Below are 25,701 nucleotides of genomic sequence, written 5' to 3'. Positions count from 1 at the left end.
TGCCTAGGTTTTTCTCTCATGCCTACATGATAATTTCAGTGAAGTTTCAGCAGGTGATTTCACGGAAACTGTTTTGCTCACACAGAAGGAAATACCTTTGTGAAGCAGCTCGGGATGCAGTCTTCCATGGGAATTGTACCCTGTGTTTTTTAAGTAGTTTCTTGGCATCATGCTCAAATCCATTTGCACTAGCCAAGCTGCCAAGCCAATCAATAATGCACCAGCAGAGGCTTCCAGCCACTTCAGATAGATCCAGAATGACAGCGCTCAATAAAAAATAGATGGGCTGCGAGGAGGGTTTTTTTCTTTCTTTCTTTTTTGGTGCTTTGCACAGGTGATTAGACGGCATGTTCTTATTTATGTGTTCAGCACGTCCTTTGCAGTATTGGGCTCCTCTATGTAAAAAAAAAAAATGGCAGAACTTCTGGACCAGGCAATCTAGACCACTTTGTGCCAAACCAACAGCAAAGAAGAGAAAGGCCCAGAAGTAAGCACCTCTCCCAGAGTTAATTTAACAAACATTGAGACAAGGTCACTAAATTGCTTCTGAGTTCCAAATCCGACATGTCAACTGATTAAAACTTCAATCCACAAGCCTTTTATTTTAAAAAATCTATGGAATGCTTCCAGAGTAATCAGGGATCTGATTAATTGCGCTGCTTTAAGCAATTAAACAATACACAAAAATCCACAACAGTACAAAATCTTGAAATATCACCAGCAGATTCCTTCTATAGCCCATCCCTTCCATTTTGTACATGCTGGGGTTCCTCATCCTACATTTCCTATAAACTGCATTGCCAGGTAGAATGGAAGGACAGCATCTGAGGTTAGGGTTATGGGTTTAGTATACCAATTTTCTTTTGATCTACGAGAACTGCGGTGGGACCCTAAGAATGCTGCCCATATTCTACTGTACTAGGTACCTAGCTGACAGGATGGCAGATCAGTGCTGAGTGCTTTTTATCTCACTACTGGTTCCTTTCCCAGTATTAATAAGGTCACCGCAGAGCTAGTGGGCTCAATTTTTAAGCCAGAAGAAACAGATGAACCATAAGCAATGAAGGTGCAGGAAAGAATAAAGGCAATCTCCCAGGGCATCACCAGGAGCTAGACTGATCATTTTAGTATGGAGTTTGGGCTCATTCCCAAAATGACAAGAACCTGTTGGAGTTAGGCATTTGATAGCCAAGCAAGTAGATAGTAACCTTAACATTTTATAGAATCATGTGTGGGGGGAAATCTAAGGATATGCATGCTGTGAGCATATTAAGAACTGTTAACACCTAATGTAGAATCCTAATTTTCCTAAAGCAATGACACCCAATGTGGTACCTGAGAGTTCTTGAACACAACAGGGCAGAAAAAAGGAGTTTAGGGTCATTCCTAACAGCTGACTGACTAGCAAAGTACCAAGCGCATCCTCGGTAGGTGCCTCAGAGCACCACCAACTCAGCACCACCCTCTATATGACAGCCCTTCAAGTGCTTGAAGATGGTTATCGTGTCACCTCTCAGTCTTCTGTTCAGCTCAGCCCTGGGGTTTAATTAAACTACTATAACAAAATATGATGTTGATATATGTCTCCCTTGAGGCATATCCAGAGTTAAAGGTTGCAGAGCAATGAGTGGATTTTTTCATCCGTCCCTATACCCCAATGCTCAGTCTACTGGGGCCCCGCATACTCACCATCCACACATGAAGGAGCAGCATGCGTTGTCCCAGCCACCTGACCTGGGAAGCAGGAACATTTCACCGTCTGTGAGCGCTCTTCAATCTTGTTCTTATTGCAGCATCTGTGGGCAGCAATGACTTCACATGTGCCAGGCTCTATGTGCACTGCAGAGAAGGAAAGCATGGTAAATTACACAGCGCCATGACAGTTAGCTGGCATAATGTGCATATGTCACAGCACCAAGTATCACACAAAGCATGGTAAAAATAGCTTTAAAAGAAAGACCTGGGCATAGAACAGAGCAATTTATCTCACTGTTCATATATTCCCATTAGGCAACTGGTGGTCATTTGACTCTGAAAGTGCAGCTAGTGCTTGGAAATAAAATTTAAAAATAGGTAAGGTAAAATCTTCTTACCATAATTTCCACAAGTACACCAGCAACCTGGATATCATGTGGTAAAAGTTACAGAAAGATAAAATGACATATACTCTCTGCAGATGAGTTGAACCATGCACTAACAGCTCATTTTGTAATTCTGCTATGGCTAGGCACACAGAAATATTGTACCGCAAGGAACTGGAAGCAAAAGGAATCAAGCTGAAGTTAGAGTTACGATGCTTGTGGCCCAGGTCTAGCTGAAAGCTGATCTTGCATACACTTTCTCCTTCACTATTCCATTTGCTTTCTCGTGCACTTGTCTCAACGCTTTGAACACAGATAACCAAAACAGTACTCGGTATTCCAAATGAGGTTTTGAAAATTAAGATCTTCCTGTCCCTAACTGCCAATGATTTGGCTACTGCATCTAACAGTATACCCACCTTCCTAATGAATACATAACGCTGGCGGATGATAGATGTCACACAATTTAACCTATGATCCTCTAGCATTCTCAGCTCGTATATTTCTAGCAGGTAACAAAAGTGTCCCAAGCTTAAAGCACTGCACTTTGCACTATTAAATCCCTCTCCCTTTCTGTTTCTCCAGATCATGAATCATCCCATTTATTATGTATACTTCCCCAATTCTCAACTGAACTGAAAGTTCTTCACAGTTTAGTGTCGTTCATTAACACATTCTTACTTCTCTCACTAAAGTTGCCAACAAAAATACTAAACAAAACAGTCCTAAGGTTAGTACTTGAGGGGGGGAAAGGATTCCCATCTGAGTTAACTCAAGGATTTCATTAGAGCGATGGCATCTTCCATTTAGGCAATTACCTTTGCATCTCACAATACGAACATCATTCACTGGCCACCTGTTTCAATTTAAGGAGCTATTTACCTCAAAATATTGTAGCCTATGCCTTGCAGATCTGCAAATACCCATAAGAACATAGGAAAAGCCATGCTGGATCAGACCAAGGCCCATCAAGTCCAGCCATCTGTTCACACAGTGGCCAACCAGGTGCCTCTAGGAAGCCCACAAACAAGACGACTGCAGCAGAACCATCCTGCCTGTGTTCCACAGCACCTAATAGAACAGGCATGCTCCTCTGATAATGGACACAATAGGTATGCATCATGACTAGTATCCATTTTGACTAGTAGCCATGGATAGCCCTATCTTCCATGAACATGTCCACTCCCCTCTTAAAGCCTTCAAAGTTGGCAGCCATCATCACATCTGGGGCATGGAGTTCCACAATTTAACTATGTGTTGTGTGAAGAAATACTTCCTTTTTTCTGTTTTGAATCTCTCACCCTCCAGCTTGAACAGATGACCCCACATTCTAGTTTTATGAGAGGGAGAAAAGATTCTCCCTGTCCACTCTCTCCATACCATGCATAATTTTATAGACCTCTATCATGTCTCCTCTTAATTGCCTTCTTTCCCCTTAACCCAAATTCAACACATTTCACTTGCCTCAGTTAAAAAGACATAGGCAGTTTAACAGTAATTAGTATTCTTTGACTGGTCATCTGGATTCGGTATCTGTGCTAAGCAATTTCCAGAAATTACTAGAAATGTAGCCAGAGAGCTGGTTAGGGCTACATTCAGCTATCATGACAAAACCTTTGTTTGTTCATAATGAGCTTGGAGCCATGCTTGCATGCTCCTTTGCTTCTCCCCTCATTTGTGGAAAACAACTGCAGGTTTTCTGGTTTCAGAAGCCTTCATTTAAATTCCAGTATGCTGTGACAACCAAATGCAAATGCCTGAACAAAGAGGAGTTTGTTTCTGTCTGACAAGCCATGGTTTAGAATACTGGTTTGCTGGGAAGAAACACTCCAATTTTCCCAGCCACCTGCTTTCAGATGTCACAGCAAACTGGAGTAACCAGGAAACCCTTAATGGCACTTACGTGCAACGGGAGGAGGTAGGAGAATGTGAACTTGGTTATCTGTCTTCTACTTTGTCAAGAAAACCTACTTAATGATATGTAGCCTGTGCAGTTTTACTTAGCAGTCCTTTCCAGTTAAGCCTGCTGGAAGGATTTCTCTTGACAAATGGACAATTATCTGTCTCCATCAACTGTCTCCATCACTTGTAGCCCACATAAGTGCTTGGCTTAAAATTAACTTGGGTCTTACTAACTGTGATTGGCTTTCTTTCACTGGCTAAAAAACATAAACTTGCCAATTGAAACGGAAGACTTTATTCCTCTTACTCACTGAAGTTTTGCTCTTCCAGTAGTCAGATGGGCTTATACTCCTGGCGGCTTCTTTGGTTAGAGAAGACTGCATGATATTGAAGCCATTTGGGAAACAGCTTGAGAAAAAGGGACGATTCTAACCACTCACATAAAATTCATAACCCTCTATCGTTGTCTTCCACCAGCAGATAAAGACTTTTTTGTTTCATTTGGCATACCCCCAATAGCTATTATTGCCCCTCCTCTCTGGTTGTGTTATGTGTGTTTATATGTTTTCATTGAATTGCTTAAATAATTTAAGCAATTCAAATATTTTATATATACCTTATTTTAAATGCTGTTTTAACGTTAGCCACCTTGAACACCCTATTTGGGTGGAAAGATGACATAGAAATGTTTTAAATAAAAATAAATAAATATTGGGATTCTTTCAGATCAATCCGGGGGGGGGTAGTTTGACTGTGGCCAGGAGCGGCGCATCCACGCCGCATCCACAGAGGATTCCCGGCCGCAAACCAAAAATGAACATACAAAACAAATAAAACTTACCTGGAAATCCCCCATCGAAATCAATGGAGCTAGGCCACCAAAAAAAGGTGGTGTAGCCACACCGCTGTGAGAAGGAATGTTCCTGGGGTGGAAGGGGTTAGGAAGCTGCCTAAAGGCAGTTCCGCCCCCAGGAACACCCTGGGAATGCCTCCCAGGAAGCCAGTGCGGGGACTTGCACTGCTGGAATGCTGCCAGGAGGCAGCACCGGCGCCCCACTGTGTTGCGTCCCAGCGCCAGTGTAAATGCCACCCATGACAGCGCAAATGCCCCTTTATCCCAGGTTACATGGGCTTCGCTCCCCCCCTTTAGGATTGCAGACTAGGTCTCTTATAGAACAGGAACCTTTAATAGCCTTTAATACGTGAAGTTATGTATTGGATATCTTCACCCTCCCTTACTAAAATGCTGAAGTGGTGGTAGCATTGGGGGGTTTTTTAATAAAAGAAGGGGTTTAGAAAGGGAGGGACCACCAGGAAAAGCACTCTACATGCTTCCCAAGGCTGGGAATGCTTCTTCCCCTTTCCACTACATTTACAGAAATATATTTTTGTTTTACTTTATTTATATCCAGCCTTCCCCACCCCCGAAATGGGGACCCAAAGCAACTTACATGGTTCTCTCTTCCATTTTATCCTCACAACAACCCTGTGAGGTAGATTAGGATAGGAGTGTGTGACTGACCCAAGGTCACCCACAAGCTTCCCTGAGTAGGGAACTTTATTTCCCAGATCCTAGTCTAACACTTTAACCACTATACCATGCTGGCTCTCTTCTTTCCTTCAAAGAAAATATCAATTTTCTTTGAAGGCATCTTTCAGAAAAACCTGTCCTTGGCACTTAATGTTCTGGTAGGTTATAAAAAGATTCAGCTGAAGCATTACCATGGTCCAAAGAATGAGTCCACATTAAATTCCCCCTTCCTACATAGATCCCCAAATTTGAACACCAGAAGACACACTGAAGGCTGAAAAGATAATAATTTTTGGCTATGAAGAGCATTGCAGTCTTCCCCAAGACAAATAAGGCTGCCCTCATAGGTAGTGTAATTGGGATTTCTTACCAGAGCCACAGCACTTTTAAAAAATTACCAGCTGTGCCAATGGTGCATGGACAATTCAATGAGAAGAACATTTCCTAAAATAAAATAAAAACTGTGGGGCAAGGGAACAAAAGAACCCACAAAAGAAGAATGTAAGCAGAGCTCGGAGATGGTTGCTGCTTTCATGGTGGACAAAAGGGAACTTGAACAGGTAGGGCCCATCCTTTGAAGCACAAAATTCTTTCGTGAAAGCACTACAAAAGAGCATCCATTCCCTATCTAGAGCACAAGAAGACTCTGGGAACTGAAAACCTGTATGTCAGATTACTTGAGTCCATGAAGAAAAACAAAACAGGTGAAAATTTCTCTGGTATGGTCTACCTGTAAAAAGCAGGTGCTATATTATATCATTTTCCTCCTTTTGCTTCAGTGTCTAAACATGCCTTGCTTGGCTGTTGAATCTAAGCAGACAAGCATATTTTATATACAATTCTTCACTTTGGTGTTAAACAAATGATTGGGAAATAGCCTACAATGGCAGATAGATGCTTTACAAATGTGTTTAGTAATGGTTTCCTGACATGGTGGAAACATCCATCAGAGCTTGACAGGCGGGGTATAACCCAATAGTGCTTGGAGAAAGTGATACACTCCCAAGCTGAAAGGAAGTGTACCTGTGCACTTTGGAAGAAACACAGGAGAAACACATAGAGAAGGGAAGAGAGAGCTCTGAGTTAGCTGAAAATACCTAGTAATTTGGATTACAATCTGATGTGGGGAAGCAGATAAGAAAAGCCATGCCAGATCAGACCAAAGTCCATCAAGTCCAGCAGTCTGTTCACACAGTGGCCAATCAGGTGCCTCTAGGAAGCCAGCAAACAAGATGACTGCAGCAGCATTATCCTGCCTGTGTTCCACAGCACCTAATATAACAGGCATGCTCCTCTGATCCTGGAGAGAATAGGTATGCATCATGACTAGTATCCATTTTTACTAGTAGCCATGAATAGTCCTCTCCTCCATGAACATGTCCACTCCCCTCTTAAAGCCTTCCAAGTTGGCAGTCATCACCACATCCTGGGGCAGGGAATTCCACAGTTTAACGATGTGTTGCGTGAACAAATACTTCTTTTTATCAGTTTTGAATCTCTCCCTCTCCAGCTTCAGCAGATGACCCCGCATTTTAGTATTATGAGGGAGAAAAGCTTCTCCCTGTCCACTCACTCCATACCACGCATAATTTTATAGACCTCTATTATATCTCTCCTTAACCACATTCTTTCCAATCTAAACTGCCCTAAGTTCCTCATAGAGCAGTTGCTCTAGTCCCCTGATAATTTTAGTTGCTCTTTTCTGCACCTTCTCAAGCTCTGCAATATCCTTTTTTAGGTGTGGTAACCAGAACTGTACACAGTATGCCAAGTGTGGTCTCGCTATAGATTTGTACAAGGGCAGTACGATAGCAGCAGTCTTTGGCTTGACTGGAGCATGCATTTATCCAGTCAATATAAGGGTAGTTAAAGTCTCCCATTATTACTACTTCATCACCTTTGCATGCTTCCCAGATTTCATTCTCCATGTCTAGATCACCCTGAGCCTTTGGGTCAGGGGGCCGAATCCCCAGTACTAAATTACCTTTGGGGCCTGGAATCGTCACCCACAGGATTCTATGGACAAGTCTGCCCTTTTTATGGTTTCTAGTTTATTAGACACTATTCCTTCCTTGATATACATAGCAACCCCCCCTCCAATACGCACTTTTCTGTCATTTCTATAGAGTTTGTAACCAGGGATTACTGTATCCCACTGGTTCTCCCCCCTCCACCAGGTTTCTGTAATGCTCACTATATCTATGTTTTCCCTTAAAACCATGCACTTTAAACTCCCCCATTTTCGCTCGGACGCTTCTAGCAATAGCATAGAAACACCTCCACACTGTCTCTCTCTTTCAACTTGCCTGGCATGTGTCCTTGGGCATCCTTAAATGGCTATCCCTCATTACTTTACCATCCCCTTTCATGTCTACCCCATTCTCGTGTGGGCAATCAGAAGCAATTTTCCCTTTGTCCATTTACATTGAGTCTGCCCAAACTGGATGCTTCTCAGTTCCTGTCGGCTTTTCCCCCAGGTTTCTTTAAAATCTGCTCTGTCACCTTTTTTATGTTACGCGCCAGCAGTCTGGTTCCATCCTGGTTCCATTCAAATGGAGCCCATCTCTTTTGAATAGGCCCAGATTGTCCCAAATTGTTGCCCAGTTCCTAACAAATCAAAAGCCCTCCTCCCTACGCCAACGTCTCATCCACGCATTGAGACACCCCAACTGTGCCGGCCTGGCTGGTCCTGCGCATGGAACAGGTACCATTTTAGAGAAAGCTACCTTGGAAGTCCTGGCTTTTAGCTTCCTGCCTAGGAACCTAAATTTGGATTCCAAGACCTCCAGATTACACTTCCCCACATAGTTGGTGCCAACATGCACCATAACCACTGGCTCCTCCCCAGCATTTGCTGCCTTTTTCCAGTTCCACTTTGCCTCCATGTATATACTGTGCTTGCATTTTTGTAAATAATGGCAACCATGCCATTAGCATTCTCCCATCCAAAGAAACTTCTCACCTCCTGAGGAAGAGGGGCGTGTTGTAAGATATGTGTGGTGTTAATTGTCATTAAGTGTCTGCCAAGTGTCACTTGGCACACTGGAAACTGTTATAAATTCATGTGTTAGATCACGCATATCCGCACCAGCTCATTTTTGCACAATCTGTAATTGAATTATAATGCAAGAAGATGGTACAGCCAACAGCACTCCATTCCATCTTCTGTCACCAACAGAACTCCATAAAGCACATGATGTCTTTGTTTTTTCATGTAGTACTTTAATAGAGAGGTACTAAGTCCCTCACAATTTTGTTGCTTATATTTGAACAATTATTTTACAATATTTTCCCATCCATGCCACTCGTCTCAGAATTTGTTCCCTTTTTTTTACAAAGTTAAATTAGCTTACGGGTACCCAATTGCTTTGTTCTCTGTTACTTAAATGTTTCTTGTTAAAGTCTTTAAAGCTTAATTTGCACATATTCATCTATTTATGCTTTCTCCCCATCTCTTGTTAGTTTTGTATCATGGAACACAGTTTTTGAATTTACATGTTTCCAGTTTCTTCACAATTCTACAAAGACAGGTTTGTCCTCCCTTGTAACACTTTGCATAACAATGATTGGAGTGTACACGGGTGCAGTTACAAAAAGCAAATAAATCCTCAATTCCAGAAGAAGAAAGCTCGTGCACAGAAGGACCAGGACATGAAGGACAACCTGCTAGAAAAGAAAAATAATAAGAGGAACTGGTGCTGACATATCTTATTATTGAACAGGCACACTGTGCCAAAATCTGCTACATGAAGGCTCTTAAACATTAATCTCAGATTCATCTACTTTGATATCTGTACTTATTTGTAGAATTGTGAAGAAACTGGAAACATGTAAATTCAAAAACTGTGTTCCATGATACAAAACTAACAAGAGATGGGGAGAAAGCATAAATAGATGAATATGTGCAAAATCCACAGGATTTTTGTGTGACCTGCGCTTTATATCTTCCTTACTAAAAATCATCATGAATGTTAAGTATTTGCAAAATACCCATGTTACCCCAAATCATTCCGGTCTTCAGCATGTACACTAGCACTTCATTCACCGATCTTCTTGCTTATGCTACAGGTTCTCCTGGTCTTTTATTTTTGTTTCAGAAAAAGCGCAAACTCCTGCAAGCTTTTCTGGGCCTAGCGCATATAAGTGTTTTACTCATCAGCCTTGTTTTCAATTCCTTCACTACCTAATTCCTTCACTACCTGTTAGCATGTTATTGAAGATTTTTCTACTCCCTTGGTATTAGGGTTGCCAGCCTCCAGGTACTAGCTGGAGATATCCTCCTATTCCAACTGCTATTATTTGAACACAGCTACTCACACAACCCATTACTACTAGCTTGCAAGAATTTCCAAGCATGGCTGCATGTCACTAAAACCAAATGAAAAAAGAATTTAAGTCCTGGGGGCGGGGAGCATATGTGCACCGTTCAACTTCTGCAGCCTAATTTGGAGATAATCAATATTATGCAGCTATTCAGTAGTTAGCACAGTACCTCCATGTCCTTAGGGAAGAAAAGCGTATACTGCTATTGCTCTTCTCTCTTTAGTTAATCAATTTTTGGTTAGAACTAAGGATCCACATGTAAGCCCTTTCTTTAATTTAGAAATATCTACATCACTAAAGAACTGCAGCACTAGAAACTGATATTAGAATGAAAGCAACAACATCTGAAGGCCCAAAGACTGACGTCCCCTATCCACCTCTTGGTACAAGCTGCTATTTCTCCCCTGTTGTGCAAGCAACAGCCCTAAATATACTGCAATGCCTTTTGATCCCTTTCCTCAAGTTATTACTTCCACAGTGTCTTGCACAAGTGGAAATGCCAGCTGAGATACGATAAGTTTAACTAAGAGCAAATTGCCAGCATTGTCAGTTTTAGTACCTTTCTGAAAGACCTCTAGGATGCATAGAAATCTTTGGCGGGGTCCAACTCCTTATCTCCCCATAGCCTGTGCATGCAGTGAAAATTAGAACTCACAAAAGACAGCATACCTCATAGATATATATGACTTACAGATGCATGCATACTAATTTTGAAATGTGTGAAACAGTGCTACATTATCTCTTTAAACTTAAGTCTGATAAGGTTGTTCATTATCTGCAAATACATGTGTACAAAATTTTGTGCAAAATCTAGTACCTATGAACCTCAATTTTCTTTTTAAAAATGTAATTTTACACATGAAACTGCCTTATATGGCCATTGGTCTAGATCAATATTGTTATTTTGACTGACAGTAACTCTTTGAGGTCTCAGGCAGAGCAAGACCATTCCTAGTATATGCTTTCGGAGATTCTTTAAACCAGACATGCCAGGGATTGAACCTGGAATCTTCTGCATGCAAGATGAGTTCTATCACTGAGTCACAGCCCCTCCTGCATCTCTAGTTGTTATTATTATGATCATGTTTGTCCACATCTACATGCCTTTCCTTCATAGTCGTACACTGGACATATTTGTACATCATATTTTGGACAATTTTCTTGGACAAATAAGCTCTAGTCTTGGTGATGCAGATTTGTAGCTGGTCCTACTAGATTCATAAGATACCACCACATGAAAAAACCTGGAAACTCAGCCCACCTGGAAACAAGGACAGCAAACATCAAGGAACCAACCATCTTGCTCCAAAGAAGATAGCTATAATGAAGAAGAAGAGTTGGTTTTATATGCCAACTTTCTCTACCTTTTTTAAAAGGAGAATCAAACCAGCTTACAATCTCCTTCTCTTCCTCTCCCCACAACAGACACCTTGTGAGATAGGTGGGGCTGAGAGAGTTGAGACAGATCTGTGACTGGCCCAAGGTCACCCAGCTGGCTTTATGTGAAGGAGTGGGGAAACCAACCTGGTTCACCAGATCAGAGTCCGCCACTCGTGGAGGAGTGGGGAATCAAACCCATTTCTCCAGATTAGAGTCTACCACTTTTAATCACTATACCACGCTAAAACTGAAAATGAGTGATCAAATTTCTGCTTGACAATTTTTGTATTACAGTTCAGATGCACCTAAAAAAATTGTCTCCCTTCTGAGAGAAGCAAATTAAGCAGATGTGTTCAGAACAGATGATGCAGGTCAATAAATGAATAAATTAACCAACTGGGCTCAAGCCTAAAGCAACCGACAAACAAAACCTCTCAGTCCAAAGCACAGTTCAATCAGCTAGACTGCCATTTCTCCCCATGACAAGCCTTAACAGGAATAAGGGTCAAAAACCAGCAAGAAAGCTGTTAAGTGATCATCATGCTAACATAATAGCCAATGTCCTATTAGTGTAATGCTCACGTCCTTGAATCAGAGTTGCTGATTATCTAGCTATATATTATATATATTATATACATTAACAAGCCATTATGTTTTCAGTTCCTCTTTCAAAGCATAGACTCCATTTGTAAGTATAGCCCTGTTAGATCAGGGCTGTCATGAAGAAAACACGACATTCACTTAAGGCAGAAAGTAATGGCAGAAAAGGTGGATCTCTTCCTGTATCCCAAATGAGCACCTCTAGATGAAAGCTTCTTGCTTCAAAGGAATTAAAAATTATTGACAACTAGTAGGAAGCAAAAGCCAGAGATGACAAACTCCCTTTGGTAGCTTCCAAGTACCAGGACTTCACCATGTCAGCTGATTACGGGCTAGATGTTTCACTTTCATCAGATTAACAGACCAAATGATTAGAATTAATCACATGTCTAAGAAGGCAGTCTACATTTTGAGGCTTTTAAAGTAAACTAAAATAGCTGTTTTTCCAAATACCAGTTGTTCATAGGGAAATTGCTTTAAGGCTTTTTCTTTTACTTTGCACAATAATAATAATAATATTTATTGGTACAGTCAATCAGACCAGTAAAAACTATACAACAATAAACCTCGCATGGACAATATAAAAGAGCATTTTAAAAAAATGAGACATATTTATATAAATTTTAAGAACACTTGGAGTAGAAAAAAGTGCAACAAATACCAATAGCATCATTCTAGCAGGAGTCTACGAAGCTTCATAGAGACAGCACAGAATTTGGCAACCTGAGTTGTAACCTGAGGGTTCTTGCCGCTTAACAATTTCGTGACCCTATCTGCTGAGTCCTGGCCTGGGAATCTTACCAACAATGGATAAATCATTTCAGCAGAAGCATTTTCATGAAGACGGCAGAAGAGTAAGATGTGTTCCATGGTATCAACTTACCCACTGCCACACAGACACAATCTTTGATTTTTTTTTGTAACGACCCTCTAGTAAGGCTGAGGGTAATGCTGAGCATCTGGCAAGTGTGAATGCTCTTCTATGTCTATTTGCTTCAAGGGAAAGCAAATATGTGGCTGGTGCCATCAGGTTTCTAGTTGTGGCTGAGGCAATAAAGGATGGTGTTCTAGTCAAGTCTAATTGTCATCCAATGTCCTTAATTCTCTGTTTAACTGATGTTATAGCCTGATCTAAGCTTCGCTCTAATATAGAGTGGGTACAAAAACCTAGTTGTGCTAATTTACTTTGGACACTTGCAAGCCATGACGACTGAAACTTGTCGTGTAATATCAATGACGACAATCCCTGAGGGTTTTTGTTAAGTTTGAGCCACTTTGTAATGGATGCCGTGCAGATCCTATCCTCCACTCTAAGCATCCCTGTTTCCAAGCTAACCATAGAATTAGAAACACATCGGGGAAGCTAGAGAATGGTCCTCAAAAATTTAGATTGAACCCTCTCTAAGGAGGCTATGAATGTTTCAGGTATCACTAGGAGTGAGCCATACATACCGTATTTTTCGCTCTATAACATGCACTTTTTTCCTCCTCAAAAGTGAGGGGAAATGTCTGTGCGTGTTATGGAGCGAATGTGCGCACAGAGCTGGCTGGGCGTGCTGGAACGACGCAAGCCGGCTCTGTGCGCCCCGTTCCAGCGCGCCCAGTCGGCTCTGTGCGCCCCGCCAGGGCGCACAGAGCTGGGTGGGCATGCTGGAACAGCAAGCCGGCTTTCCCCACTGGGAGGCGGGCGGGGCGCACAGAGCCGGCTTGCATCGTTCCAGCGCGAGCCGGCTTTCCCTGCCCCGACGGCCAGCTGGACACGGATGTCCTCTTTCCCCCTTGTTGTTCATTTTGGTATTAGAAATGTTATTGAAAAATGTAAGACAAAACGATGAAGTTGTCGGTGTAAGAATTGGGAGAAATCAATATAAAGTTAAAGCATATGCAGATGACTTAGTATGTTTTTGATTGATCCGATTGAGCAAATTGATAGTTGGAATAAAATTTTGGAGGTTTATGGACAGCTTTCAGGTTTTAAAGTTAATAAAAATAAAACTAAGATATTGGTTAAAAATATGACTCTTTCACAACAGTAAATACTGACTAAAAAAACAGGATTTAACATTGAACATATTTAGGTATATGGATATCAAATAATAATCTCAATTTATTTCAAAATAATTATGTAAATCAATGGCAACAGATAGCAAAAGATTTAAAAACTTGGGGAAAAATACCATCATCATTGTGGGGACGAATTTCAGTAATTAAAATGATGTTATTACCTAAAATGCTCTTTTTGTTTCAAAACCTACCAATAGTGAAAGGCGCACAGATATTTAAAAACTGGAAGAAAGATATTTTAAGTTTTCTCTGGGGTAAAGAAAGACATAGGATAGCATATAATAATTTAGTGGAATTGAAAGAAACAGTTGAGAATGTACTATCAAGCAGCTTGCTTCACCTGGATAAAAAATTGGATTCTATTAGAGAATCCGAAATTATTGGAATTAGAGGGATTTAATTTATGATTTGGGTGGCATGCATATTTATGGTATGAAAAGGAGAAAGTAAATAAAGATTTTAATTCCCATATTATTAGGAAAAGTTTATTGCAAACATGGAATAAATATAAAGCTTTCCTGGAAAATAAAACTCTCGGCTGGATTAATCCCATAGAAGCCTATATGAGAAGGGGTGTACATCTAAATTTGGATAGTAATATATATAGAGAATTGATAGAATATAGAGATTGGATATGGATGTTGAAAACTAGAGAAGAGCTTCAAATTAAAGACTGGTTTATGTATTATAAATTAAGAGATATATTCAACAAAGATAACAAGATGGGTTTTAATCAAACTAAATCTGAGATTATATTAACTAAGGGAAATAAAGGACTGATAGGACGGGTTTATAAACTAATGATAGAAATGAATCTAGAACAGGAAAGGATTAAACCAGTGATGGTGAAATGGATGAGGGAACTAGGTTATAATATAGATTTGGAAATATGGGAAAATTTGTGGAAGAAGGAATTTAAATTTACTATTACTAATGAAATAAGAGAAAATTTATATAAAATGTTTTATAGATGGTATATAACCCCAGTATTATTAAGTAAAATGAAAAAAGAGGAGGAGGGTCTTTGTTGAAGTGCGGAACAGAGATAGGTACATTTATGCATGTTTGGTGGTTTTGCAAAAAACTCAAGAGATTTTGGCAGTTAGTTCTAAAGGAAACTAACAATTTGATTAAGTCAAAAATAAAAAAAATCCTGCCTTTTGTTTATTGGGTATTCCCGATATGAATATAGATTATGCTGATAGTCATATGCCAATATAGTTTTGCTGCAGCCAGGATTATAATTGCTAAGAAATGGAAGCAACTAAATAAACCTTCAATCAAAGAGTGGAGAGAAAAGCTTTGGATGTATATGTGGATGGCCAAAATTACAGATTCTTTACATGGTAAAGATATGGATGAATTTAAACAAATATCGTCAAAGGCCGCCGCATATTGGGATAAATTGGCAAAAACGGATTTTAAAGGTATAGTTAATGAATTATAGATTTATGTTTTTTAAACAATGATTATAATAATAGGTCTTTATATACTGTCATAACACCTCTCCGGAAGTCCAAAGGTAGAGGGCACAGAGGTGGGTGGTAGAGGTCTGGGCACTATATTCTTTTTAAAAAGATAGTAAACAATGTATTAGTAATAGATGTAACAGTGCTCTGTATATGTTTTTGTATGTTTTATTTTGTATTGAATTATGATTTTATTTCTTTGTTTATTTTTTTGTTTGTTTTTGTGTTTAATTATAAAAGCAATAAAAAAAATTTTTTTAAAAAGAGCTGGCTGGGCACGCTGGAACAGCGAGCTGGCTTTCCCCATCCGCCTCCCAGCTGGGAGGCGGGCGGGGCGCACAGAGCCGGCTTGCGTCGTTCCAGCGCGAGCCGGCTTTCCCCGCCCCGACGGCCAGCTGGGGGGAGCATGTTATGGTCAGGTGCGTGCTATGGAGCGAAAAATACAGTAAGTTGGGCCAAGGTCTTTGCAGTGAATAATTTCAAAGCAGCTGGTATAAATTGCCCACCCTTGGATCAGTGAAATTTAAGTATGGAGTTTGCAGATCTTTGGCCCTGCTCGGCCGCATGCTTGCAGTGGGCACTCCTAGATCCATATGATTGGATAATCACTCCTAAATACTTAAACTTAGACACCTGTTTCATTTGCTGGTCATTTATTTTCCAGGTTCTAACTTTGGGACGCTTACCAAACACCATGACCTTGGTCTTTTGGTAATTTATCTTGAGGAGTTTCCTGGCACAATAAGTGGCCAGTTTCCTTAGCGCTCTTCTAAGTCCTGTCAGGGTTCTGGAAAGGAGGACCACATTGTCTGCATAAAGCAGTATAGGGATTGGGCGTTGAGCCAAGGTTGGTGGATGTAGATCGGGATCTTGAAAGAATTTAATTATATCGTTTATGTAAAAATTGAACAGTGTAGGGGCTAATATGCAGCCCTGTTTGACAACTTTAGAGGTTTTTATGGGGTTCGAAAGGTGACCCTGTTTGCTATATCTCACTCGGAGATTGGTGCCTTGATACAGGGCTCTGAGGAGGATTAAGAGCCTTTGGTCTATAGATGTACGTTCAAGCTTTTCCCAGAGGTGCACTCTCGAAACTGAGTCGAAAGCCGCTTTAAGTCAACGAAAATGGCAAAAAGTGGAGCAGGGCTGACTGGAGCATATTTCTCCACCAGATGTTGAATGACCAGACAGTGATTTACTTTGCACAATAAATACATGCTTCCCATTAATTGTACACTAGTCTTTCCCCAATGTAGGGAAAGAAAGATCACGCATGCCAGGCTTGTGTGATAGCTGTGTATAGAATATGGTTAGATGTCACAGACACCTTCTGAATATGGTTTTCAACTGTGTGCTGTGACACAATACCCATGCCTTCACATTCTTGGATTTTTATTTTGTTTTAAAGTTTCTTTTAAATAAATTCTTTGGTATTTGTGTGTTCCCCTGAGCAAAAAGTACCAAGCAGAAAGCTATCTCCATGAGAACAGGCTACCTGTCAATCTCCCAATCTATTTCATATAAACAGGAAAAAATATCATCACTTAAGGTTGCCAACCTCCAGGTGGCAGCTGGAGATCTCACCTGGAACAAATGGCCGCTTTGGAAAGTGGGCTGTATGGCATTATACCCCATTGAAATCCCTCCCCTCCCTAAACCCCTCCTTCCCCAGGCTCCACCCCCAAAATCTCCAGGTATTTCGCAACACAGAACTGGCAACCCTATCATCACTGGAAGTCATGTGCAAGATCATCAGTGACAAAAATTTCATCAAAGGATGCTTAATGTGATCCTTAAACTAAGGTTGCCAATTTTGGGCTGGGAAATTCCGTGAGATATTGGGGTGGATATATTGGTGGCTTAGGGAGGAGAAAGACCTCATTGGGATATAATGCCATAGAGCCCACACTTGAAAGTAGTAATTTTTTTCCTGTGGAACTGATCTCTGAAGTCTGGAGATCAGTTGTAATTCCTGGAGATCTCCAGTCCTCATCTGGAGGTTGGCAATCCTACCTTAAATAAATCTTGAATTAAAGGATTACCTACACTGTTCATGTTGTTGAACACCTTTTTTCAAGAACAGAAATAAATTAAATTAAAAATATTGTCGAAGGCTTTCACGGTCAGAGTTCATTGGTTCTTGTAGGTTATCCGGGCTGTGTAACAGTGGTCTTGGTATTTTCTTTCCTGACGTTTCGCCAGCAGCTGTGGCAGGCATCTTCAGAGGAGTAACACTGAAGGACAGTGTCCTTCAGTGTTACTCCTCTGAAGATGCCTGCCACAGCTGCTGGCGAAACGTCAGGAAAGAAAATACCAAGACCACGGTTACACAGCCCGGATAACCTACAAGAACAAATTAAATTAAATTTCAGATCCATATTGTATGTTTTCAGTTAACAAAATAAGACCATTTTCACGTGTTATATTAGATTTCTGCATTTCGTTCATAACATAAACCTTATTTTGACTAGTTTGTACAATGATAAACCTCAGCATTTCACAGATTTAAGGATTTGCCATGAATGTATGGAGTAGCGGCAGACAGAATATATGAAGTTCTAGCCATGGGCTCAGCTGGACCTTGACGGATGGATGCAGCACCCCTGAGACTTGGTGGTAAGAATACAACATTTCAGTGAGGTGAATATACTAATGGGGAAGAGGGCATAAAAACACCACATAACCTTCAGTCTTTTCTTGATTGACATATGTCATGCAATTAACACCAACCCTTCTCAAACCCCTCTAGGGAATAGAAGGAAGGGGTTTGCTTTGTTGTTTAAGTGGGTGAGGGATTTGGAGGATTGCACCCAGGGCAGAAAGGAGAACTGTTGTTGGGGAACATCTTGTCAGTTGGACACAGAGATGCAAAATTTGGGTAAAAAAATTTGTCCAAGTTTTTTTCGGGGTGTGTGTGAGAAATTTTGGGGAAACTGAAATATATTCAATACGTATTGTTCTATCAAACCTCAACTAATTTTACGACTTTAACAACCAAAAATGTATCATTTATAACTTTGGCATATTTATGGAATTTAAAAGTTATAAATGCCAGTGTGGTGTAGTGGTTAAGAGCGGTGGTTTAGAGCAGTGGACTCTGATCTGAAGAACCGGGTTTGATTCCCCACTCCTCCACATGAGCGGCGGAGGCTAATCTGGTGAACTGGATTTGTTTCCCTACTCCTACACATGAAGGGTGACCTTGGGCTGATTGCAGTTCTCTCAGAACTCTCTCTGCCTCACCTACCTCACAGAGTGTTTGTTACGGGGAAGGGGAAGTGATTGTAAGCTGGTCTGATTGTTCCTTAAGTGGTAGAGAAAGTCGGCATATAAAAACCAACTCTTCTTCTTATTCTATAAGCAAAACTGCAAATATACTCCAACACATGAGAGAAAACTGCAAGGTGATGCACCCTGTGCCATCTTAGCACGTGTACCTTAACATTTGCTATCTGGTAGGAGAGAGTTCAGTTCTCAATTAAATTGTCAGAGTTTTCCTCTGAGGCTTTGGTGCAGTTTCGACCCAACCTCCTTCTGATCTTTTTTTCGTTCCAGCAAGGTAGGGCAATAAGCTATTTGCTACCCAGTCTGTAGGTATATGTGCCACAGTGGTTTAAGGGAGAGGTGAAAAGGTCGACCACCAGTCAAAATGACAATAGAATGCATGTAACAGTTGAAAAGTAATAAAAGCCCTGCATGAGTATTATTATCATGAGTATCAGGTATCCTTCTAGGTGCAGAAATGCTTGGATTTTAGAATTGTACATGTCTACAGCTTTTAAAGACAACGAGGGGATACATTTCATTCATTTGAAAAGTAATTTTTTTTCAGCACTCGGGGGGAGCCTCGGGGGGGGGGGAATGGGGTGAAACTTTATTTCAGAATTTTTCCGGAGCTTCACATTTCTACCTGCGTACCACCTCCGCTATATTTTCCCTCCTTCCTGTTTGCAGGTATAGAAGTGAAGCACGGAAGAAGCATGAGGCCTTGAGTGTGAGCCAAAGGACACTCGGCTCTTTTGATCTTAGCCTGTGGCCCACAAGCTGTGCATTCACATGAACCTTTTCCTGCATCCATGACTGCCTCAAGACTGAAATATAATGAGGATGTGAGGGCAATCTGGCTGTGACATCTGGCACCCCATTTATCGCCAGGGTTTATTTGGCTGATCTGGCTAGCTAGGCGGGTGTCCCCTACCTCCCTCACTGCTCCATGTGCGTCCCTCCAGAAGCTGCGCACTCAGTGGAAGAGGACGACCATCCCAGATAGAAGGAGTGTACCTGTCTTTGGTCAAGGGTATATGATAGCTGAGCTCCCCTGCTAGAACCTCCAAACAAGCTCAGGAACGAAATATAATGAAGTGTGCTGTTTTCTTTGATCATTGGTTTATTTATATCGTGTAGGTTTGATCCAGGGGTGGGGAACCTTTTTTCTGCCAAGGGCCATTTGGATATTTATCACATCATTTGTGGGCCATACAAAATTATCAACTTAAAAATTAGCCTGCTATATTCTTGGGCGGTCCTAGCAGCTCCATAGCTAACAACTCTTCTTCAAGGAGGAAAAAGGTTCCTTTTTTCGGCAAAACAAACTCACATCCTCCTTGAATAGAGGCTATTCCTGTCCACAGGAGGAAGCAGATCGCCAGTCTTAGATCCTTCTGAGCTAGAGATCTGCCAGGACCCACGAAGGGCCAGACCAAATGATTTTGCAAGCCTTAAACGGCCCCCGAGCCTGACGTTCCCCACCCCTGGTTTAATCTATTGTTGTAAGCTACTTTGGTCTCTTCAGGGAGAAAAGCTGCTTTGGTCTCTTCAGGGAGAAAAGTAAAAGTGCATTTTCTTCTGTTGAACCACAACACAAGAAAAAACAAAAATGAAGAATGTTCAGGGGAACCTGCCAGCCCATTGCAATAGAATACAAGAATATTTACATTCAAATTAGGAAGCAGTTTTTCACCTTCCAGAGCACTGAAAGATACAAGCAGGGATCCAAAAGCATGTGTGTGTGTGTGGGGGGGGGGCCTCACACAGATGGGACAAACCCCTTTATTTCCTCTCCCATGTCAACCCCCCCTCCAAATTACCCCTCTTCGTATTTTCAGTTGCAGGGCTGCAGGCACATACCTTACAACAATTTGAGAGGCTGCTGCTCCACACTGACCTCTTAGCACTAACACACCTCATTGTATTTTTGCTGCTGCCATCTCTGAGGGCCTCTACCATACGGAACTGAGACTGTACATACTGACATGCACATTTACATCCTGCACAAAAATCCATTACAGAGCTCAAGGTGGTATTCATCAGATTCCCAAGCATCCTCCCATCCAGGCGCAGACCAGATTCAAACCCGTTTAGGTTACCTACCTTTCAGTCATATTAAAGACACACACTGGCTTGCCCCCAGTGACCAGAGGCAATTATTCTCCTGGGACAGTTACCCAGGAATCACTTGGCATCTATGACAGCCCCAGGTAATTCAGGACAAATAATTTCAAAATGGCTTTCCATTGCCTTCTTTTTTGTATTAGCATTTAGATATCATAATGTATACACACACAAAGGTCAAAAACGCATGGTTGCTTTATTCCCTGTTTCAGCCAGGATTCAGCCAGGATCGAACGAACGTTCGGCAAAAACGCATGCGTTCAATCCTGACTGAAACAGGGAATAAAGGAGGCTAAAGCGACATGCGTTTTCGCCCAAAATGTTCTTGATTAACTTGTGAAATTTAACCTACTTGATCAAACTAGCTATTTAAATAATAGGTTCGGGAGTAATGTTTGATGTTTCTTTTCTAAATCTTAACATATTTGTAAGGCTATAGTATCAGTTTTTTTCATGACAAAAGTCAATTCATAATAGCAAAACCAATTGTAAGAACATAATTGACTTGTATTCTGAAACTGATAACACATTCAAATTTTCCATGTGAAGGACTGCTGGTTCAAATGGTACATCTGATCAGAACCTCCCTGGATATTGAAAACTAGCATGGCAGATACAAGACCATGCTAGAATTCTTCTCCATGATGTGCTACCTACATGAGGGAATTTTGATATGAAAGCGTGTTCAAACATATAAATTGTCCTCCACCTAAGTATACACCGAATCCTTGGTTGAATCATATGCCCATGATAACAGCTGAGGCTGCTAAGGGGCTACCTCCAACACCAAATGTTCTTCATTATTATATTAGTATATAATTAGCAACTTGGAAGAGGGATGGCATTGAACACTGTACCTCAGATGTTTATTTAAATTGAACATCTGTCAAACTGCAGATTAGAGCCATGTATCTGACTGCAAGGGTTTCCACATCAAACAAGCTTTTCCCCAGAAAAGATAAAATAACTTGCATTAATCAGTTAGCATGCCATATTGCATCACAATACTGCAATCCTAAAGCAGTGATTATTTGATGAGTCTCTTCTAGTGTGTGACAAGACCATGTAACCTGTGACCCCATGAATTTAGGGTACAGGACACACCCACAATCAAGTTGAAACTTGGCCAAGGACATGATGGGATGAGAATGCAAGTGGAAGGGCATTGACAGCAGAAGGTATAACTAACTTTGAACCTGCTCATTGAAAGCAACAAGACATTTTTCTTTAAATACAGACCATTTAACCAAGGGAGCTCAAAGCAATCCAGGGAGGAAGAAACTCAGAGATAATATCCCAAGAAAACAAGTTTTCTACACTTTTCTAATCCAACATTGCAGGAGCAAAAACAGGCACAACTTTGGCTGCTGGTTTCCTCTTTACCACCCCTGACAAGACCAGACATTTTCTCTACCTTTATTCATTTGCCCCCTCCCCTTGTAGCTTCAGGTGGTATCTAAATTCCAATGGGTGAGGTAGTATGTCATGTTTTGTATGCTTGTACTTGATTATCTGCAATTGCTAGTGTAGTGTGTTATTATACTTAATAAACTGATTTGATTCCTAAAAGTAACCACCAATATGTCTCCTTGGTCTTGTTCCAACTGGAATCCTGAAAAGAACCTGCACCACTGTAGCCTACTCAGCAGAGCTGTACACGATAAAACAACTAACAAAAGACGAAGGACACTCCAGGTCCACTTCATTTAACTAGTAGCCCTCTTCTGATGACACCATTCAAAACAGCCATTTGGATGCGTGCCAAAAATAAAAAAGGCATCTGATATCAAAGTCACAGAATGTAAAAGCTGAAATGCCTCGTGGACCATCTTAGTTTCCAGGTACTGAGTGTTCCAAATACCTGCTCTTAAAGGCTCTTTAGGACTAAATACTTAAATAATTAACTACTTTAAAAGCAGCTTGCTAGATCCCTTCAAATGGCACATGTAAACCTTACTGTAGAGAGCACACACAGAACCCAACTTTTCCCCCTCTAATCTTTAATAAAAGATGTCACAGCACTTTAACAAGATGAAGCGAGTACTCTAATTTCAAAGCTGTTTTAATGTTCATTTTTAAATGCTTGTCAAGATTACTGTTTAATTGCTTATGAAATGCTTTTTTAAATGGCTATTTTGGTTCAAGAATGAGTTGGTATAACTGTGGGCAATTACAAACCTGTCATTTGTCCGAAATTGCTTGCTGCGTTTACCAACGCAAAGCCCGGTTCATATATTTACTGAGGCCATCCTTCCACTTGCATGGTGGAGGAGTGGTAAAAGCATCTCCCTTCTGCCATAAGGATATCATCCATTACCCTGAACAGGTCACTCCATGCGAATGAGCACACAGAAGCCCAGTTCACATACCATCCCCCCTTGTTTTTGTTTCTTTTTATTTTGAGGATAAAGAATTGCACATACCTATTCTCCATGCAATTGAAGCATAGCACCCAGTTCTTACTAGCAATTACTTCTATGGCAGAATGAAGGAATGCCAAAAGAAAATAGTCAGCAGAGAAAGAAAGAGGCAGCAAGCAACTCTGAGCACAGAGGGATCAGCTCTTTAGGCTAGACCACTGTAACTTGCTCTATGCGGGGCTGCCCTTGTGACTGATCAGGAGGCTCCAGATGGCGCAAAATGCCACGGCGAGGCTGTCAACATGCATTTCAATGGCTCGTATTAAAACTGTTTCATTAACCATAAATTGCTACCATTCATCCTTTGTCTCTTTTCTCTTCCTTCTGTTGTCCTCCTTTTCCTGCCCCAAGGTACTGGCCTCTAACCTACCATCACCACTCAGCAAAGTCTGAAGGCTCCTTAGGCAGGAAGAAGGCTTTATCTTTGTGATGTGCAATGGTACAATGTGTGTGTGTAAAGTGCTGTCAAGTCGCAGCTGACTTATGGCAACCCCTTTTTGGGGTTTTCATGGCAAGAGACTAACAAAGGTGGTTTGCCAGTGCCTTCCTCTGCACAGCAACCCTGGTATTCCTTGGTGGTCTCCCATCCAAATACTAACCAGGGCTGACCTTGCTTAGCTTCTGAAATCTGACGAGATCTGGCTAGCCTGGGCCATCCAAATGGTACAATACAAGTCACTAAAATTACACTGTAGGCTCTTTTATTTACTTAATTTAAAATATTTATGTCACGCATTATCTCTTCAGATTCAAGGTGGCCAACAAAGCAGCAAAAGCTGCAAGGACCGAAAAATATCAGCAACCTACAACAAGTTAAAAACAACAGAGTTAAAGACAGTCAAAAACACAGGCAAATCCACCACACAGTATACCCGCCACCAAATGTACTCTGGAATAAAACTGTTTTACATGGCTTCCTAAATGCAGCAAGGGAAGGTGCCCTTCACAAAGGGTTGCCAGTGCATGACTGGCAACTGGTAAGAGGCTTACTGCTGGGGGTGGAGGCTCTCCATCGATTAAACAAGTGGTACGCTGCCCCAGAAAAGATATCATCACATTTCGGGTGGTGCTCTAGCATTGGTCAAAATGCTAGAGCATCACCAGCAATATGCTGGTGTCACCTATGAGAATGATGGAAGTGACGTCAGTGTGTCAGGACAGTGGGACAGTGGGAGCTTGGCCTAGCACAGAAAAAGCCTTTAAGACAGGGACCTGTTGGTTGCTTACAGTACATTGCAAACCTCGATGCATGCCAATGGAAATAATCATAACAATGATGATAAATACAATAAATTGCATTAAAGACAAACATTATGTAATCTTATTTATTTCATTAAAGCTTAAAAGGTGAGCAGTTGACAAGCCCTGTGACTAAAACCATGAATGAAGAAGAGTTTTTTTTAATATGCCGACTTTCTCTACCGACTCAAACTGGCTTACAATCACCTTCCCTTCCCCTCCCCACAACAGACACCCCGTGAGGTAGGTGAAGCTGAGAGAGAATGACTTGCCCAATGTCACCTAGTTGGCTTCGTGCGTAGGAGTGGAGAAACAAATCCAGTTCACCAGATTAGCCTCCGCCGCCCATGTGGAGGAGTGGGGAATCAAACCCGGTTCTCCAGATCAGACTCCACCACTCCAAACCACCGCTCTTAACCACTACACCACACTACACCACAAAGGCAAAATATGTTAGTGGACAAGAGCTAGATAAAAGCCAAACAACAAACATAAAAGTCTAATAACATAAAAGATGCCCTGCTGAATCAGAGCAGTAGTCCACTTCCTGTCTCACACATTGGTCAACCAGTTCTCTTGGTGGGTCAAGAAGCAGGGAGCCAAAAAAAAAACCCCAAAAGCTTGGGTGGGTCCAGGATGTCCTCCTCATTCTCAAACAAAAGGAACCTTCACGTAAGTCCAATGTTCCATTTTTGTTTGAGACGAAGACAGCCAGGGGTTTCACCCTGCTAATGCTTTCAAGGAATTCCAACAGTTTGGTAAGGCAGCACTTAGGGGAGGGGCTGTGGCTCAGTGGTAGAGCATCTGCTTGGCATGCCAAAGGTCCCCGGCATCTCCAGTTAAAAAGACTAGGCAAGTAGGTGATGTGAAAGACCTCTACCTGAGACCCTGGAGAGCCGCTGCCGGTCTGAGTAGACAATACTGACTTCGATGGACCAAGGGTCTGATTCAGTATAAGGTAGCTTCATGTGACTTCCCTTTGCAGCAGCCATGCAGATTTCCCCTCAGCTGGCCTTGTTCATCTCTGTGTTTAATAAGTCTATCTTTAACAACAGCTTCTAGTAATTTACCTGGAACAGATATTAGGCTAGCTGGTTGGTAATTTCCAGGCTCTCCTCTGGACTCCTTTTTTAAAAATTGGTGTTAAACCTGCTACTTTCTAGTCCTCTGCTGGAGAAGCCAAAACACACGGGTTAGAAGATTAACAATCTGAGTTCTTTAATAACCCTTGGGGATATGCAACCCTTGGGGATACGTCCCCTTGAATTTCATGTCATGTCAGACAAATGTGCTAAAAATTG

At 41.3% G+C, this 25,701-nt stretch overlaps 1 protein-coding gene across 1 annotated transcript in view; it reads right to left on the bottom strand.

Moving 5' to 3' along the window:
* The window catches only part of TAFA3 (TAFA chemokine like family member 3), a 79,288-nt gene that overhangs the window by 7,008 nt on the left and 46,579 nt on the right, over window positions 1-25,701 (bottom strand). Inside the window, exon 3 of the mRNA XM_056844511.1 lies at window positions 1,690-1,839. Within this exon, the coding sequence (XP_056700489.1) occupies window positions 1,690-1,839 (150 nt within the window). The remainder of the gene's footprint in view (window positions 1-1,689; window positions 1,840-25,701) is intronic.

Source organism: Euleptes europaea, chromosome 2 (genome assembly GCF_029931775.1).
Source record: "Euleptes europaea isolate rEulEur1 chromosome 2, rEulEur1.hap1, whole genome shotgun sequence".
NCBI lineage: Eukaryota > Metazoa > Chordata > Lepidosauria > Squamata > Sphaerodactylidae > Euleptes > Euleptes europaea.
Note: the sequence above shows the minus strand (reverse complement) of the source record. Positions and strands in the feature narration are given on the sequence as shown.